At 38.2% G+C, this 17,042-nt stretch overlaps 1 protein-coding gene across 2 annotated transcripts in view; it reads left to right on the top strand.

The window, feature by feature from the left end:
• Positions 1-503: 503 nt before the first annotated feature.
• rasef (RAS and EF-hand domain containing) overlaps positions 504-17,042 on the top strand; it is a 16,770-nt gene continuing 231 nt past the window's right edge. Inside the window, exons 1-17 of one of the 2 annotated variants that reach the window (XM_063898350.1) lie at positions 504-1,156; positions 4,223-4,369; positions 4,729-4,819; positions 5,966-6,061; positions 7,712-7,789; positions 7,892-8,007; positions 8,985-9,053; positions 9,159-9,225; positions 9,336-9,424; positions 9,803-10,094; positions 10,882-11,019; positions 11,585-11,735; positions 12,029-12,110; positions 12,396-12,510; positions 13,049-13,156; positions 13,321-13,397; positions 14,521-17,042. The exon at positions 14,521-17,042 is cut by the window's right edge and continues 231 nt beyond it. In XM_063898350.1, coding sequence (XP_063754420.1) covers positions 852-1,156; positions 4,223-4,369; positions 4,729-4,819; positions 5,966-6,061; positions 7,712-7,789; positions 7,892-8,007; positions 8,985-9,053; positions 9,159-9,225; positions 9,336-9,424; positions 9,803-10,094; positions 10,882-11,019; positions 11,585-11,735; positions 12,029-12,110; positions 12,396-12,510; positions 13,049-13,156; positions 13,321-13,397; positions 14,521-14,623 — 2,124 coding nt within the window. In that variant the 5' untranslated portion in view covers positions 504-851 and the 3' untranslated portion in view covers positions 14,624-17,042. Of the gene's footprint in view, positions 1,157-4,222; positions 4,370-4,728; positions 4,820-5,965; positions 6,062-7,711; positions 7,790-7,891; positions 8,008-8,984; positions 9,054-9,158; positions 9,226-9,335; positions 9,425-9,802; positions 10,095-10,881; positions 11,020-11,584; positions 11,736-12,028; positions 12,111-12,395; positions 12,511-13,045; positions 13,157-13,320; positions 13,398-14,520 lie in introns of both variants that reach the window. The other variant, XM_063898349.1, reaches the window with a different exon arrangement.

Here is a 17,042-nt window from a genome sequence, read left to right as displayed (position 1 = left end):
AATCACGTAATAAACCACGTATATATATTTAAAGCTGCCATGTTTAGCAAGATGTTACATAAGTACATGAACAGAATTTGATCAATTTCATTTAATGAACTGTCATATATACTGTACACTTGCAACTAGAGAGTTGTAATGTGTATTTTAAAGTAATCTAATTTATAAAAATACATTTACTGGGAATTTAGTCCTATGTTAGACTGTGTGTGTCAATGTGTCTTCACACGTCTCAGGTAGAAATGTATTTGAGATGGTACAGGTTGAATAATCTCTGATACTATAATTTCTAAAGTTTATTCAACATCTCAGACTATTAGCCTTTCTCCACAAGGAAAGCACTTTCATTTGGCCAGAAGCCCAGATTTCCTCTATTGTTGAAGGGAGAGAGAGAGGGAAAGAGAGAGAACACACACACACACACACACACACACACACACACACACACACACACACACACACACACACACACACACACACACACACACACAGGTACCCATGGCTGGCGCATTCCCTGAGTCAGGCACAGCAGCTTTCTGTCCACCTGGTGATTGGCTGCAACAACCCGGGGAATTATTTGTTGAAGACCAAAGGAGACACAGGAGCCCAAATTTGATTAACTGAGGGGTTAAAATAGTTTAAAATGTATTACCTCAATTAAATTTTGTTAATGCGTAACAGCTGTCGAACTGTTTGGATAAGAGCGGACAGGTCTGGAAGTTGGGAATGACTTTTTGCAGGTGTCCCGAGAATAAATCGTTGGCAGTCTGCTGCTGAAGGCTTTCTCGGGTCACCTAAATTCACTGAAAAGCCTTCTGTTCTCCAGCCTGCCACATCCCTCCGCCGGGGGCATGAGCGCGGAGGAGCAGTCCCGGCTGCGGTCCCTCTTCCACGCCTACGACTTGGACAACTCCGGACAGATCGAGAGAGGCGAGTTCCTCACCATCTGTGCGGAGCTGCAGGTGTCCGAGGCGGAGGCAGACCAGATATTTAACCGACTGGACGTCGACAACGACGGAGCAGTCACCCTGCCGGAGTTCATCAGCGGCTTCCACGACCGCTACGGAGAGGATATGGAGTCCGACGGAGGCGACGTGTCCGCCGCCTGGGAGAATTTCGAGATGAGGCTGGGCGAGCAGGCCAAGTTCATCCCCAGGTGAGAGCACCTGTCCGCCTGGCAGGGAAGTACTGCAAAGATGGGTGTCTCTAAAATATGGAAATTCTTTGGCTGATATGAATGTGTTCAACAGTGGGCTCAGTGTGCGTACATATGGTGGTGAGACATAATGATAACGACAGGAACATTCAAAATGCTCAACATTAAAATCATATAGATGTGCCTTTTTCAACTGCTCCATGATAGACTAGAAAACAGGCTCCAGCTAACAACTGTAGCCCTGTAATTTAAATAGAGTGAGTGAGTGACTGCGTTTGAGTGTGTTATACGTTTGTCTTTAGTGTTTTCTATTTCCCCAAAGGCATCTCATTATAATCCAAATATAAATAAATAAGTTATCATGTTGACTCATATTACAGTGAGATCTGTCACACAGCTTAACAAACAAGTAGCCTACATATGTTGGGAGTCACACCTGCAGGTGCAAAAGTTAGAACATGTTGATGATTCGTCAATAGACAAATCATTACATGGCAAAGTAATTTAATAAATGATTATTTGTTAAGGTCCAATAGTTATTGACTGACAGATCTCATTTCCATATTAATTACAAACTAAACATATTCAGTTTTCCAAAACAAAGACATTTATCAGGATTTTTCTTGCAACTGGGAAATGTACATTTGCAAATGTTTGTAGAGTCACACGTTAAAACAGCCATGATAGACTGTATCCAGCTCTTTAAATAATTCATGATAATCATTACCTTCAACACCACAAAAGATTATAATTTAATGAATTGTAGATTAATTCTCAACCTAGACATACTTTATATTACTATTTTCAGAGCATCAAGACTTTACCATTTTCTCTTTCTTTGCTAAAATTATTATTATTAAGCCTTTGTGTCAGTAACTTCACTACAGCAGGCAATTGACAGTGAGACAGTTACTTTAACCCTCTCTATACATTTGGCAACACAAGGCCTCACATCATATACTGTATTTGCATAGCTTTATCGACACTCTTTCATTGATGTATTGCAATATAGTTGTTGGAACCATTGTCGTTCTCTTCCTACTTATTACCTTCTTTGTGTTTCAATATCTGATTAATTTATCACTATTTTTTTCATTAGGAAATTCTTTTCATATTTTTTATTATCAACACGGAAAGCCATTTGAATGTGAAACTCATTGGGAAAACAGGATTTGTTTCTAAACTGAGACATTATTTCTAACTTCATTGTTTATTGCACCATTGTACAATTTAAACCCAATGTGGCTTATTTGTATTTTCAAACATCCCATTGCCTACAAAGATTGTGTGTGCTGCAGATAGCATAATGAATATTTGTCACACACTAGGTCTGCCAAGATTTTTTCCAAACAATTCTTTAGGTTTCTAGATTCTTTTAGATGATTTCGGCCACAGAGTTTTATGTTCCTTAGTATTAGCACTTTGCACTTGTTTTGTTTATTTCTTTCTCCTATGAGGCCTGATTATTTTCTGACGGGACATTTTACTATTAAGATTCAGTTGTGTTTTCCAGTCAAATCTTGAGTTTTTTCAGTCTTAAATCTAAGCATGAGTGAAGTGTGTGAGTTTGATTAAATGCAAATGGTGTCAATCTTCCCTTTTGGTTCTGAACGTGTGTGTGTGTGTGTGTGTGTGTGTGTGTGTGTGTGTGTGTGTGTGTGTGTGTGTGTGTGTGTGTGTGTGTGTGTGTGTGTGTGTGTGTGTGTGTGTGTGTGTGTGTGTGCGCGCAGTGTGTGTGTGCGCAGCGCAGTGTGTGTCTGTGTGTGTGGCCCCAGGCCTGGCATTGGACTGGTCCTCGTGCTGCAGTGCTGCTGTGACAGTGGTACATTGATTGTCACAGTGGTGTTGTCAGCTAAATCACTCTCTTCAAGAGGTAACAGTCAGCAGTCAGCTGAGCGACGACAAATTGGTAAACATCTCACTTCAGACTTGAAACATCTCACTTCAGAACTTTTTTTGTATGTGAGATGTAATAATCAAGGAAAAAACTCAATTACATTTCATAACTTTATTGCTGACTGAGGCTGATATATCGAGTCTATTTTGCTTAACATCATTGAATCACTCATCTGATTGAGACACTAATACTAAGTTCTGCACAAGATGTCCTGCATGGTTTATTCATTTAGTTAAGTTTTTAATGCTTCAGATGTATTGCTTTTTTATAAATCCACTTGTATACAGCATATTCTATAAGTGTTAAGCCAAAAGCACCTCAGCATGCAAACTTTTAGAAAATAACATTTCCCTATGCCTTGGGCTGTGAGTCTTTACATAAATAAATATCCATTTTAGGATTTTCTGTATCCTGGCCTTTTGCTAATAGATAGACCCCCTTAGAATAGTGACCAAGGTAAAAATACTCAGGTGCAAGAGAAAAACGCTTTACAGTGCTGGACTCCAAAAGTTTGTCTCTTTAATATTTGCCTGAGAAGGTCTGAGGGATCAAAACGGTTCCCTCAAAAAAGGTAAAATAGAGAAATTAACTCCTCCCCATGTCTCGGGTAGATGGGCAACACCAAAGTAATCAGGAACTTTGTATCATGCTGTTTTCAACGACATAAATAACAATCCTGAATACATAAAATCAATTTCAACCTCAACAACAGATTACAAAGACTTCCCTCTCTGCTGGTTTATGTGTGTCCTTGTTGTGATCAGTTTGTGTGTCACACTTCTTAATGTTGTAGCACGTTGAGTTTAGGTGCATGGTATTGTCAGAGAGACAGCAGTGTCTATTTGCTTTAGTGTTTAAGTCCGCCCTGTCAGGAGGCTGAACACACACAAACACACTGTAGATTTATGCTGCTCGAGCTATGACGCAAGATGTTTTACCTCTGTGTCCATAAAATATCTTCAAGATGAAATTCATATGTGTGCTTTACAATGTCACAATCTATAATATTACTCTCAAAAGAAATCAAATACCCACATTTCCCAGAATGTAAAAACATTTAATATACCATTATTAACATTAACATTAACCATTTGGGTGGGGTGGGGACCTACTGTGTTACACCTGGTTCTACAAAATAAACCTGATGTGAGATCCTGATTGTGTTTCAGGAATGAACAAGCCGCTACGTTGTACCAGAACATCAGCCTGACTGAGCCCAGACTGATAAACCAGTTTGAGAAAGTCATCATAAACTTCACAAAAGAGATCAGACAGCAGAACTCAGAGATGGAGAACCTGGCACTTGCCATCAAACGGTGGGAAACACATACACACACACACACACACACACACACACACACACACACACACACACACACACACACACACACACACACACACACACACACACACACACACACACACACACACACAGAATGCCTTATCCTGTCATCCCTCCATCATCACACACACACAGTGAGAGACAGACTCAAAAGTGGCTGAAAAACAATTACATTTAACAGTATTGTTGGAGCTGCAGCTTTCAGTATATATATATCTACCTGTATATGACATATAAGTTGGAGCAAGACATTTTCATTACGTTTATGTAGGAACTGTCAGTGTGCAGTAGATATTGAATGGATGATGAGATTATCCTGTTACTGTTTTGCAGAGCGCAGGACCAAGCCTCAATGCAGCTCAGCGAAATGGAGGAAGAGATGGACCAACGCATTCATGCTGCTGAAAGAAAAACGCAAGAGCAGGTATGAAAAACCTGGAGATAAGAGGCATCATTCCAAAAAATAATTTTGATCTTTTTTAGAAATCTCTGGCTCCTGGATTTGTTTCTTTGTAGTTTCGGTTGGTAAAAGTCATAGGCAGGATGCGTTTGTTCAGCGCTTCCCTCATGTCAAACAAACGTAAGCGGCCATCAGATTAGTCATTAAATGAAAAGACCTGCCTGCTGATGACAAGTATAAACAACTCTTTGGATGCCAGATATGAAACAATAGATATATTGAGGTGCTGTAGAATGTTTTAGCCCCCAGTGTTAAAAATGATAAGGCTGTTTATACTTGTGACGATAAGGCTGGGTTGTATGGGAATTAAAATGATCATCTAAGAAGATTTAGGTTTCTGCTAAATCCACTCTATATAGATAGCCTGCAGATCCATGACCGGCCATGACGATTTGAGAAGGTTTCAACATGAGGCAGGCATTTGTTACTGTAACAGGAGGTTCTTATTGCTTTGTTGAACTTTTTTTCCTTGAATTATAAGATACTGGATTGTTGATGTTAGGAAAGCTTTAGACATTCCCGGAATCTGAAACAGATTAAACCGTGCAGCGTGTAATGATAAGATTTGATAACAATGTTTAGCTTTCCATGACATAACATGAAATGTAAAGTGACAAACTCTGTGACAGAGCTCTCGCTGGGTCAGGCATCAGACCATCTAATTTATTTAAGTTGTCCTCCTATGTTTGATCCTCATGTTTCTTCAAAGCTTGTGCGTGAACATAAACTCTGTCTTATCACCGTGTGTGTGTTTAAACTTATGACTCAGCTAAGCCAGGAGCTGCTGTTTGTTTTGGGTTCAGTCAACCTGTTATTATAAAGAGAGCTTTATAATTTTGGAAACTGTAGACAGACAGTTGCTGATAGCAATTCCCCAGCGGCCCCTGTTGTGGTTCAAAACCTGCCTTGAAATAGTCACAGAAATTACATAACTGGAAAGAAAGCAAACACACACACACACACACACACACACACACACACACACACACACACACACACACACACACACACACACACACACACACACACACACACACACACTTTTATAAACTGTTGTCTAAATGCAGTTATTTCTAATGTGTGTTTGTATTTAAATGTGTCTTTATATAGGGGAAAAAACGAACAGAGGCTGCACTGAGTGAGCTGCGCAGAAGTTATGAAACTGAAGTGTGCGAGCTGCAGTGTAAGATCCAGAGGATGCAGATGGTAAGTCTTTCCCCTGTCTGACTGCACTTCATTTTTACTACAACGCACCACATGCAGGTCAATAGAGACTCCAGCATCATAAATAACACATTTACTTTTCACATAAATGCAGCTTTTTTATTGTGATTTTGTAACAGTTGTACCACACTGTATGACGTCCAGTGATATGGTATCTACACAACAGGAACATAACAACAAAATACCACATAGATAACATTTAAAATCACGGGATGTTTAAGAAAGAAGTAGGCTCTCAGATATATACGATCAGGGCAATGGAACAGCTGACAATTGGATGGCAAGTTCTCTTTAATATACTCTATGGTAAAGTTACTTTTTGAAGCCCCTAAATTATTATTTATTTTTTTCTAACTAAAGTGAATAAAGGTGGGTATCGAGTAGATTATTAATAGTTACAGACAATTATTTATTTCCAACTTAGTTTAATTTTAACTTTGTAGTGCACGGGAATAAGGCATTAGAAGTAGTCAAACCCTAAAGGTCTTCTATTATGCTATATTTGAACAATATATTGTAGGGCAATATCTATACAATGCATACATATATGAAGTGTTTTGCTCAAAATACCAAACAGATCACCCATTGTAGCATGCCTCATACTCCTCTATTTCAGCCCTGTTCCTGAAGTGCTGATTCTGTCGCTTTAAATTTGAGCTGACCTGAAACTGGCCACGCCCCTTTTGAGCGTCATGCATGATCTCTCTGTCTGAACAGAGAAGTTTCTAACAAGATACTCAGCTAAACGTTGCCGTAATTAAACGCCATATTATGTTCAAAACCACATCAAGCATTATTTCTGAAACACTGCTCAGTGTAGAACAGTGACATCATATGTATTATATATACAACAACTCTAAGTCCCTCCTGCAGACATCCTGCTAAACACATAGACAGAGCGGCGGGAGGGGATTCTGGGGACTGTATATTGCAACGATAGGTTGGGATGTGTCATGTGGGTGGGATGTTGCCAGGAGTTCAATGTAAAGCCAGCCCAAATATCCGATAGGACGTCATATCGGCAGCAAATCTGGATCAGTTTATTTGTACCCACGTTTTTAGAGATGTAAGGAGGAAAAGAGAGAGGGTTGTATTTTTCTGACACTTTGTCCTCTCCTTACACGCCGGGGACACATATGTACTGTATGTATAAAAGACAGCAAAAGTGCATTTTGCATACCAGGGGAACTGTAAGCTAAAGAACTTATACAACGTTATAGAAATACAAAGATGTACTGTTGAAGTGTCCCGATGACATGAGTGCTCAGGCTTCAAAACAAGGACTCCATTTAGATGCATATATTAACAGTGTATTGAAAGTTATATGTACAGTACAAGTTTGGTAAAAAACTGTTCTGCTTAACAGGGAGATAAGAGACGGTCTTTTATGAACAACAGTGACTGCTTTCACAAAACACCAAGACGGATTTCTTCCCTTTGACTTCATGAAATCATAACTTCAATAAATGTCAGCTGGACTCCACTGATAGGAGCTTCAAAATTACCATGATAGTGTGAAGAAATGTGTACAGAATATGCTATTAGCATAGCTACAACATGAGTGCGATCTTAATTTACGTCCATCTGAAGGTCAAATAACCCCAATCCTTAATATGTGAATTCGTCCATCAGATCGAGGAGAAATACAAGAACATCACGGTGAAGGACGAGAGTCCAGCGCTGAAGAAGAAGATCAATGAGCTGACACTGGTGAGACTAAGAAGTGTACTAGAAGCAATGTTTTTCATGTCAGTGATTTTTTGTATCAGGCATTTATCTTACTTATTCTAAACACACTTACATTTGTGTCAGGAGAACCAGCGTTTAAAGCAAGAGCTGTTGAAGTCTCAGACCAAAGTCGCCTGTCTGCGCAGTGAACTGGACTCTCTGAAGACGGAGCTCACAGACCAAAGCATCAGCTCTGAACAGTAAATCTATGACAGTTTGTTTGTTAATATGTTTCATTTCCTAAATATTATTATTAGACTGGATTTAGCTTGACTCATTATGATTTTAGTTTCAAGTTTATTTATTTTTCTTCTTTTGTTTTTGCAAGACACACAAGCGCTGCATGTTTTATTTCTCACAGTGAGAAAGCAAAAGTATTGTTACATAAAACTGCATTATTCCTCACACACAGACACTCTTTTCCTAGTATGTAAACTCTAAACCTGTAATTACTGAGTTGCAGAACAGGTTTTTTCCACTGTCTTCCTACCTCACTTGTAGATTTATCTGAATTTAAGAATATTTAAAACTTGCAACCTGTTCTCCAACCCCCAAAAATACTCAAACTTACGTACCTTTAAAACCAACTTATTGATAAAGAAATGCTCTGGTATCAGAAAATAAAGCAAATCAATGTGGCCCCAGTCTGCTTATGAAACGACCCTACTGTTGAGAGACTTTGCTGCAGAGGGACAGAGAAAGATAAAGGACTCTCCCCTCTCCCCTCTGACTGACAGACATTGGTTCCTGGGAGTGTTTTCATTTCGTCACATCTGAAACAGGATATCCTGGTGTGAGTTCACACACACAGAAACTTCTTCAGAAGCGTTACCAAGCAACAGCACCAACATGATCACTGGCAGGATAACACTCCGCCTCCTCGGACCATCTCAGTGACAGAGTTTTGCATTGTTGTTTCTCTGTCTTTGAAGTGTGGGGTGATGTCTTAAAGTGAATCAGTTACTTTGATGTCACTAAAATCTCTGGTTTTACTGTTGTTAATTACGATGCAGAGGCAGGGAAATGTATCTCCTTTTTATTCACATTTTTTTAGTCAGTGATTATGCATAGGGTGTCCTTTAAGAAATAAAACCACCGACACTAAATCAGGACATATCTTTGATTGTCCTCCTTTATCTCATTTATGATAATTAACACTTGTTGTGTTTTGTTGCAGCGATGAGGAGCTCATGAAACACTTCGCTGATGAGCGGGACATCCTGGAGAGCCAGATTGAGATTCTGCAGTAAGTCAGAAACTCTGATTCATTACACAGATTCAAAAAGAGAAAGACGGTGTATTGGCGAATACAAATTAATCTAATAATGACTTGTTTTTTCTGTGTGGATAGGGTAGCCAACAGAAAGCTTCATGACAGCAATGATGGCCTGAGATCTGCCCTGGAGAGGAGCAACCGGGTAACACTGCATAGTTAATCTAACAATTATAAACATTAATTGACTGAATACCGATGTCAGGAAGCTATGTAACAATGGAAAGCTTATTTTTTTATTTTTTTATGTTACAGTCTGGTAATGTTGGATCATCAGGAGAAATGAAGGAGAGAACAAGAAGTAAAAGCATCTGCTTCACATCACCCTATACACTAATGGATCGGTAAGACCTGCAAACAATGAGGATGATTCAGCATTTTTTATATTTTCACCTGCTCAAAGTAAATTGCAGTCTCAATTTATCGTTTCAAATATCACCAAATCTTGTGCTTCTCTTTGAGTATACACTATGAAATTATATTCCACTTTCTAAACCATTATTCCTTTTGAAAACAGGTTTGGGTTGGGTTTTTTCAGTTGCAGACAGAAGTTTAAATGTTTTACAGTAGATTAAGGATAACTAGCAGGTTTGTTTAAGTACAAGCTTATCAGGTTTGCATCTCTAGGAATGGATAACATACCAACATGTATAACACTCCAATTGTAAAAGGCAGAACTTGTTTTGTTGGTGTCACATATTACTCCCTGACCTCTTCCTCAGGTTCAGCCAGCGTGTGGAGGATTTCCCTGTGTACAGCCACCGGCCCAGCTGTGACACTTTGGCCTTGGCTATGTGTGACCCGGGCCTGAAGCGCAGAAACAGCAGTGAGTGTGAGGAGGACAGCCTCCCAGAAGTCTACATGGACAGCGGCCTGTCCACACTCAGGGGATCACATGGAGGCTACGACTCAGAGCAAGAGGTCAAAGGTTTAGAAGAAGAGGACGAGAAGGAGGAGAAGAAAGGAGAGGAGGACAACAATGACAGCATGAATGAACAAAACTCTGACACTGATGTAAGACAATAAGTGACACAACATTCCCATCAATATTGTAGCAAAGTTTGTTTTATTCTTATTAAGGGGTTGCCTTATTAAGGCATAAAAAAAGGTTTTCTTTCTGGAAAATATTCAATAACTTAAACTGTTTAAGAGTGTATTGCTACCAAAATAAACCAACAACCTAAATACACTGCAATACCATATGCCTACAGAAACAAATAAGAGCTAACTGTCTTGCCCAAAGTCACTTTGTTGACTATAAACTTCATATGCTGAATTATGAAATATGTTTAATATTGTAAATGTGTTTTAGCTTGATAGTAAAGGTTGCCAACTATCGTTATGGCTCTCTGTGAGTGATGTTTATTGTAACATGCTCACAAAGATAATGCTAATGCAGGCGTAATGTTTACCTTCCATGCTAATATTTGCTAAGTCCTCTGTATAAAACACAGAGTACAGCCGAGGCTAAGTTGCAGGTTTCCTGACCCAAACTACAATAATTAACAATAAAACATTTGCTTGATAACCTTGGATCACCACAAAGTAATGAATTATCCTCTGGGGGCAACAGCTGCCCTTAAAAAAAAAAAATCTGCAATGCATTCAACAACTGCAACATTTTCATGCCCAAAGCATGGAAAGTAAACAACTGAGATCATAAAGCCATTTTACTTTTTGCAGTATTCCAAAAATAAAATTATTTGGTTGGCATTACAAGAGTTACTATCTATCCATGACATAATTACTGTTTGATTACATTTTTTTGATTAATGTCTGATACTGTGTCTGTACATCACAGCCAGCAGATACTCTGGATGGTGAATCTGCATTCGGGTCAGACAGCAGCTCAGTACTGGACTGGAAGCCTGAATCCATTAGTGTGGTCATACCCTCAGCCCGGACTACCAGAAAAGCCCTCAGTGCCATCAGTGTTCAGGTAAGAGAGAGACGGCAGATTCAAAAGAGAGGAGAGAGGACGGAATGTGTTCTGCCTCCGTAGTCTGACTAAGAGGCGCATAGAAGAACAAATAGAGGCGAAACCTCACTCTACTGTTGGGAAAATATGAGATAGCTACTGGTTCAGATTCATATTCCTGGTCGTTACAGTATAAGGTCATTCTTAGAAATGTAAGTGACTTTCAGGCCTTTTTCCTGAGGAAACCATTTTGTCCAAAATAATGGACAGATTTTCAAAAAGAAAGACTAAAGGGTGAAGATCAGTCTTAATCAACAGTGAACTGAAAATAGATTTAGGGATTTGTTTTCAAGAAAAACTTTGGACCTTTAGCAACGGGACATAAATCCCTCATCTCCTTCACTGAAGAGAGCTGATGATAGACAAAGATGCAAATAAGAAAAGCAGCACTTAAAAAGTGGTCAAAATACAATATATTCATGTATCATATTTTCTTATATTTCACATGGCATTAATGTGCAGAATACAAGTGTGCATGGGTGCCTCCCTTACCTACCCCCTCTATGCCTGTCTGTCCCCTCTCCAGAAGGAGGACAAGGACAGCACTGACCTTGGCTACATGACGTCAGAGAAAGCCTACAGGATCGTGTTGGCAGGAGATGCAGCTGTGGGGAAGTCCAGCTTCCTGCTTCGTCTCTGCAAGAACGAATTCAAGTTAAACTCCAGCGCTACACTGGGTGAGCTGCACAAACTAAAACCAACGTTTGGAAATCCTTTACTTATTGCTTCATATTCTAACTTAATTCTCATTGACCTTTCAAATAATGCAAATAGTGTCACCCAGTAATTGCCAGCTGACTAGTTAACGATTCATTTCTACACATAGTGACATGTTGTTATAGTTACAGTCAATATTCAGTAATCTGATCAGGCACTGCCACTGAGCAAGGGCGGGACAACTTATTCAAATGTGTTCCTGTTTTGTGCCAACATGAAAGTGTGACTTGCTGTGTCTCCTTTCTGTTTTCAGGAGTGGATTTCCAAATGAAGACACTAATAGTTGATGGGGAGCCTGTCTTACTACAACTCTGGGACACTGCGGGACAAGAGAGGTGTGTGTTGGATACAATTTAATTGTGTTAAGAGTGGCACCAATATTGATTCTAAAATATATTTAATATGATGTGTTTTTTTTTAAATATTTATTTATAGATGTGTTTTTAAGAGCTTTTTATTATGTTCTGCCATTCTTGTAAAACGTATACACAAACACACACACACACACACACACACACACACACACACACACACACACACACACACACACACACACACACTCATGTATTTATACTGTTTTTTTTGTGTATATTTTGAACCCTTTCCTCGCCTCAACTCAGGTTTCGCAGCATTGCAAAGTCGTATTTTCGCCGGGCAGACGGTGTGTTGCTGCTGTACGATGTCACCTGTGAGAAAAGCTTTCTAAATGTTCGAGAGTGGGTGGACATGATTGAGGTAATGCTTTCTGCTAAAGAGTTGCTGACTGACAAAGAATGTATTTTGCAAAGAACAGTCACAGAATTCATCACAATAGAGTGAAGGTGAAATACATCCACTTCTCTGTAATCACAATTTGCACTGGCAGCATTTCTGCTTTTATAAGATGTGACTAAATGTTAACTTGAATTTCAAACTAAATGATCATGATGGTTTCTCTCTTTGTTACACGCAGCAGATATGTAAGTGTCTGATGTGCATTGTTTAGATTGTCTCCTGCTGTTAAACTGTGGGCATGATGACATTTCTGTGATTTTTTTATTTTGCATGCTGTACAGTATGTATGTCATGTGCCGTCTCATAAAATGTCCTATGGACAGGCTGTTGTGCTTAACGTAAAATCAGTGCTTTAGTCTTTGATGGTTGTTGAATTCTGTGTAACCAGGTTTGTACAACAATATATAAGTTTACACTATTAACGTTAGCTGCAATCATTTATTTGCAAATGTATTTATTGCTGTTTAACCTTGTTCAATTGTTTTTGTTTGCATAGCAGGATGTGTCCCAGGAAGATATTCCCATCATGCTTGTGGGTAATAAATGTGATCTTAGACAAGATTGCACTAACTGTGTCCCTACAAGCTATGGAGAGAAGCTGGCCATGGTAATATCAAATAAACACCCACTCACTTTACTAAACTTAAAGTCTATTTTAATGAACTGACTTTAAATATATGGTACACCACATAGCCCCTTACTCCTTACACTGTCCTAATTTATTCCAAATACAAATGCAAGTCATAACCATATCATGTCTTCACCCAACAGACCTACAACACTCTGTTCTGTGAAACTAGTGCCAAAGATGGCTCCAACATCCTGGAGGCCGTGCTGCACCTGGCCAGGTGAGACACCGTCAGCTGAATGCATAACGCAAGAACACGATGTTAACATCTTTTCAAAGTGTTCAATTTTTTTATCTATAGGTTTCACTTCTCAGGAGACATTTCAGATGTTAAATGCAGGTGTATTTATAAAAAAAAAAGAAAAATATTTACTAAAGGTTAAAGTTCATTCATAATTTAAAAAAAGAATAAGGACTTCCTTACTACTGTACTGTACTGTGTACATTATAAAACAGCCAATGCTCTGTAATTGTGACATTTGCTGCCCTCTGGTGTGTAAACTAAAACTAAAAAGGGGAACTGTGAAGGAAAACTAACATGAAGGTAAAAGATACTGATTTCTTGTGAATTAACATAAAGTATGTGTACAGTCAGTTTTACTCACCAAAACACATTTATTTATTTATTCAACTTGCATTGTCTACAATCATGTTACTTTAATCCTTGTTTCCTTGCTGACTTTGCTGGCACCTTGCACTATGTATTGACATGTTACTCCACATGTTCATAAATAAACAGGACCAACGTTTGAGAGATGAATGTGCTCTATTTGGACTCAAATAGAATGAAACCCTAAAATAACAAAAAATTCTCCTCAAGCAATCATAACTATTATTTAGGGCCGTGGTTTTCATTGATTTGAGTGATCTTAATAAATTATTTGTTTGATGTATGATATCTAAAAAGAACATTTTAAATGGCCATTTAGTTTCTCGAAGGTGATGTCTTTAAATGTCCAGCTTTGTCAGTTCAAATCCCAAAGGTATTTTATTTAGCACGATATAACTCAAAGAAAAGCGAGCAACTTCCGTATTTTAAAACCTGAAAACAGCCTTTTCTTATACTATGCATGAAAAATTACTTATGATAAATGCATTATAAAAATAGTTGCTATTTTTTTTCTAATCAGAGAAAGCGATTATTCGTCATTGTTGCAGCTCTAGTCTCATTTGATTTAGATCTACTGTATACTGTAGCTTCTCCTGAGTTGATCTCTATACGCTGTAATGCATTTGGTTTCTTTATAAGGAAGTAATACTTTAAAACATAAATGAACATAACATTTAAAAATGTTTTGGTTACATGAATGTCTTATTAGACCTGTGTTCTTTCCACCCTACAGGCAGGTAACAAAACAGGCTGCTTTTGATGAGAAAGATCACTATCAATCGCTGCCCAAACTAGATGCTCCCAGGAAGAAACCCAACTTCGCTTGCTGCACCTGATCACATCCAACTGAGCCGGACCGCACCACAGGTGGAAAAAAGAACTACAAATGCAGAAACCTGCCAAAACAGAAATGAGAAATGTAATCTCTGCAGAAAAACAGCAACAGCAACAAGTCATTTCTGTGAATAACCAAAACAATTTTGACTTTTGACTTTTGACTTTTTGAAACAAACATGGGATCACTGCAGAATACCTGCAACTTCTCGCAGTTCAGATTTAACTTGTAACCCGTATTGAGCTGTTATTTGAGCCACATCTTTGTTTCTTACTGTTCTTTATTATATGGATATTTTATTCAGTGAAACATCTTGCCAGGTAAAAGATTTGTTCAATTTTGTTTTGCTATTACATATATACAGTGGGGAGAACAAGTATTTGATACACTGCCGATTATACAGGTAATGAGTGGAGAACAGGAGGGCTTCTTAAAGAAACACTAACAGGTCTGTGAGAGCCAGAATTCTTACTGGTTGGTAGGTGATCAAATACTTATGTCATGCAATAAAATGCAAATTAATTATTTAAAAATCATACAATGTGATTTTCTGGATTTCTGTTTTACATTCCATCTCTCACAGTTGAAGAGTACCTATGATAAAAATGACAGACCTCTACATGCTTTGTAAGTGGGAAAACCTGCAAACTTGGTAGTGTATCAAATACTTGTTCTCACCGCTGTATTTACATTAGTTCCTTCCACTTATATGTTCTTGTGTACCCAGAGTGACACTGTCAGGCTGTGAAGAAACTCCAGTCAAATCTTAAAAGAGAAAGACAGCTGTGAAGGTGAAGTCAAATGTGTTAGAATGTTTTGAAAGTATTAGAGCATGTTTTTAAAGTAAGATTAGTACATTATGATTACCCATACAAGTGATGGAGGTGGAAGGCATGGTGAGCAAACAAGACAACTAAGAATAGACTCTTATCTAGTTGATAACTGTGGTACTTATTGAGTTACCTCAAGTGCCCGTTTGTTTTTGATTGTGCCTCACGTGTCAAATTCTGGTGGACATGGAGTCACTAATTATGGGAAAACTGAAAGCAAGAGCCTCGTCTTGCTCGACAACCATGAATTCTGGTGCAATGTGAGTTACTTATACTTGCTCGACCTACTGGTTTTGTTATATTACCCTACAGTGTTACATTTCTTTTGACTTTGAACTGAGGATGAGTATCATACTGTAATAGAAGTTGTGTTTTTGTTTTGAATGTTTTGCAGATCATTTCCAGTTTGCACAAGTGCTTTAATTAATCTCTGTATTTGAATTTCTTGTATGCATTACACACAAAGTATATACAGAAAGAGATGTGTCAGGTATTAAAACCCTTATTTCTATCAGATACAGTACATGACAGTAAACCAAATGTTATCTTGTAAAATGTTCACTACTGATCTGGTATAATTTTTTTTATTATTTGATAATAACACCATGTTATCCAAATCATGAGAGTGCTTAAAGGGCGTGTATATAGGTGCATATGCCTTAAATCAAATGGTCAAACAGTGTAAATCTTTCCAACATTTGATTTAAGGGGATATATCTGCTGACAGTTTTGGTTTTCCACACTTAATTTATAGATTTTCCAATGAACAAATAATAGATAATTGTTTCCATTTCAAGCTTGTTTTCATATTTCGAGTAAATGTTGAACAGATTACGTACAGGAAAAAAGGAGTGAGAATTGCTGTCAGGAAAAAACAAAAAGCATGCACCGTTGAGACAAAGTAGCAAGATGATGTCAAATATAAAAAAACCCATGTAAACCGCACCTTATACAGTCGTATACACAACAATACAAGAAAATTAACAATTCAGATTAGCGCCAACAATTCTTGTAACTATAAGGTAACTTCCCTTCTCTGACAATCTGAGGGCCACTTTACTCAAAGATTGACCGGATGTGTGGGAATTAAAAAGTAAGCATTGTTTTAACTTGTTTCATTATTTACACAATTACTCACTCATGGTGCTGTACATACAAGTGTAGCACCACAAATGTGAATGTAGCATTGAACCTGTTGCTCAGCTATTTACTGCAACAAAGACAAAACTTATTTTTGATTAAGTGTCTCAAGTGATGCAACTGTATTTTGGAGGCCTTTATTATGTTTCAATTTGGTATGGTTTGTCATTTTACAACTCTATACATGTATAGTATTATAGCAATTGGGTCATATGATATTAAAGCTATTTAAATGAGATTTGTAGGGAATACTTTCAAATAAAAAACAGGGTACATAAATGTCTTAATATTCTCTTATCATTATCTTCACTAATACAGGCAAAGTAGCTCAGGGGGATTCAAATAACATACCTTCTGTTTACTGACTGCCGACAGTCTGTAAAAGTGAGTGAGATGAGCTGGATGCGGGGTGAATGTCTGTCGAATACCGTATCTGTCACCTGTGAACAG

This window comes from Eleginops maclovinus, chromosome 12 (genome assembly GCF_036324505.1).
Source record: "Eleginops maclovinus isolate JMC-PN-2008 ecotype Puerto Natales chromosome 12, JC_Emac_rtc_rv5, whole genome shotgun sequence".
NCBI lineage: Eukaryota > Metazoa > Chordata > Actinopteri > Perciformes > Eleginopidae > Eleginops > Eleginops maclovinus.
Note: the sequence above shows the minus strand (reverse complement) of the source record. Positions and strands in the feature narration are given on the sequence as shown.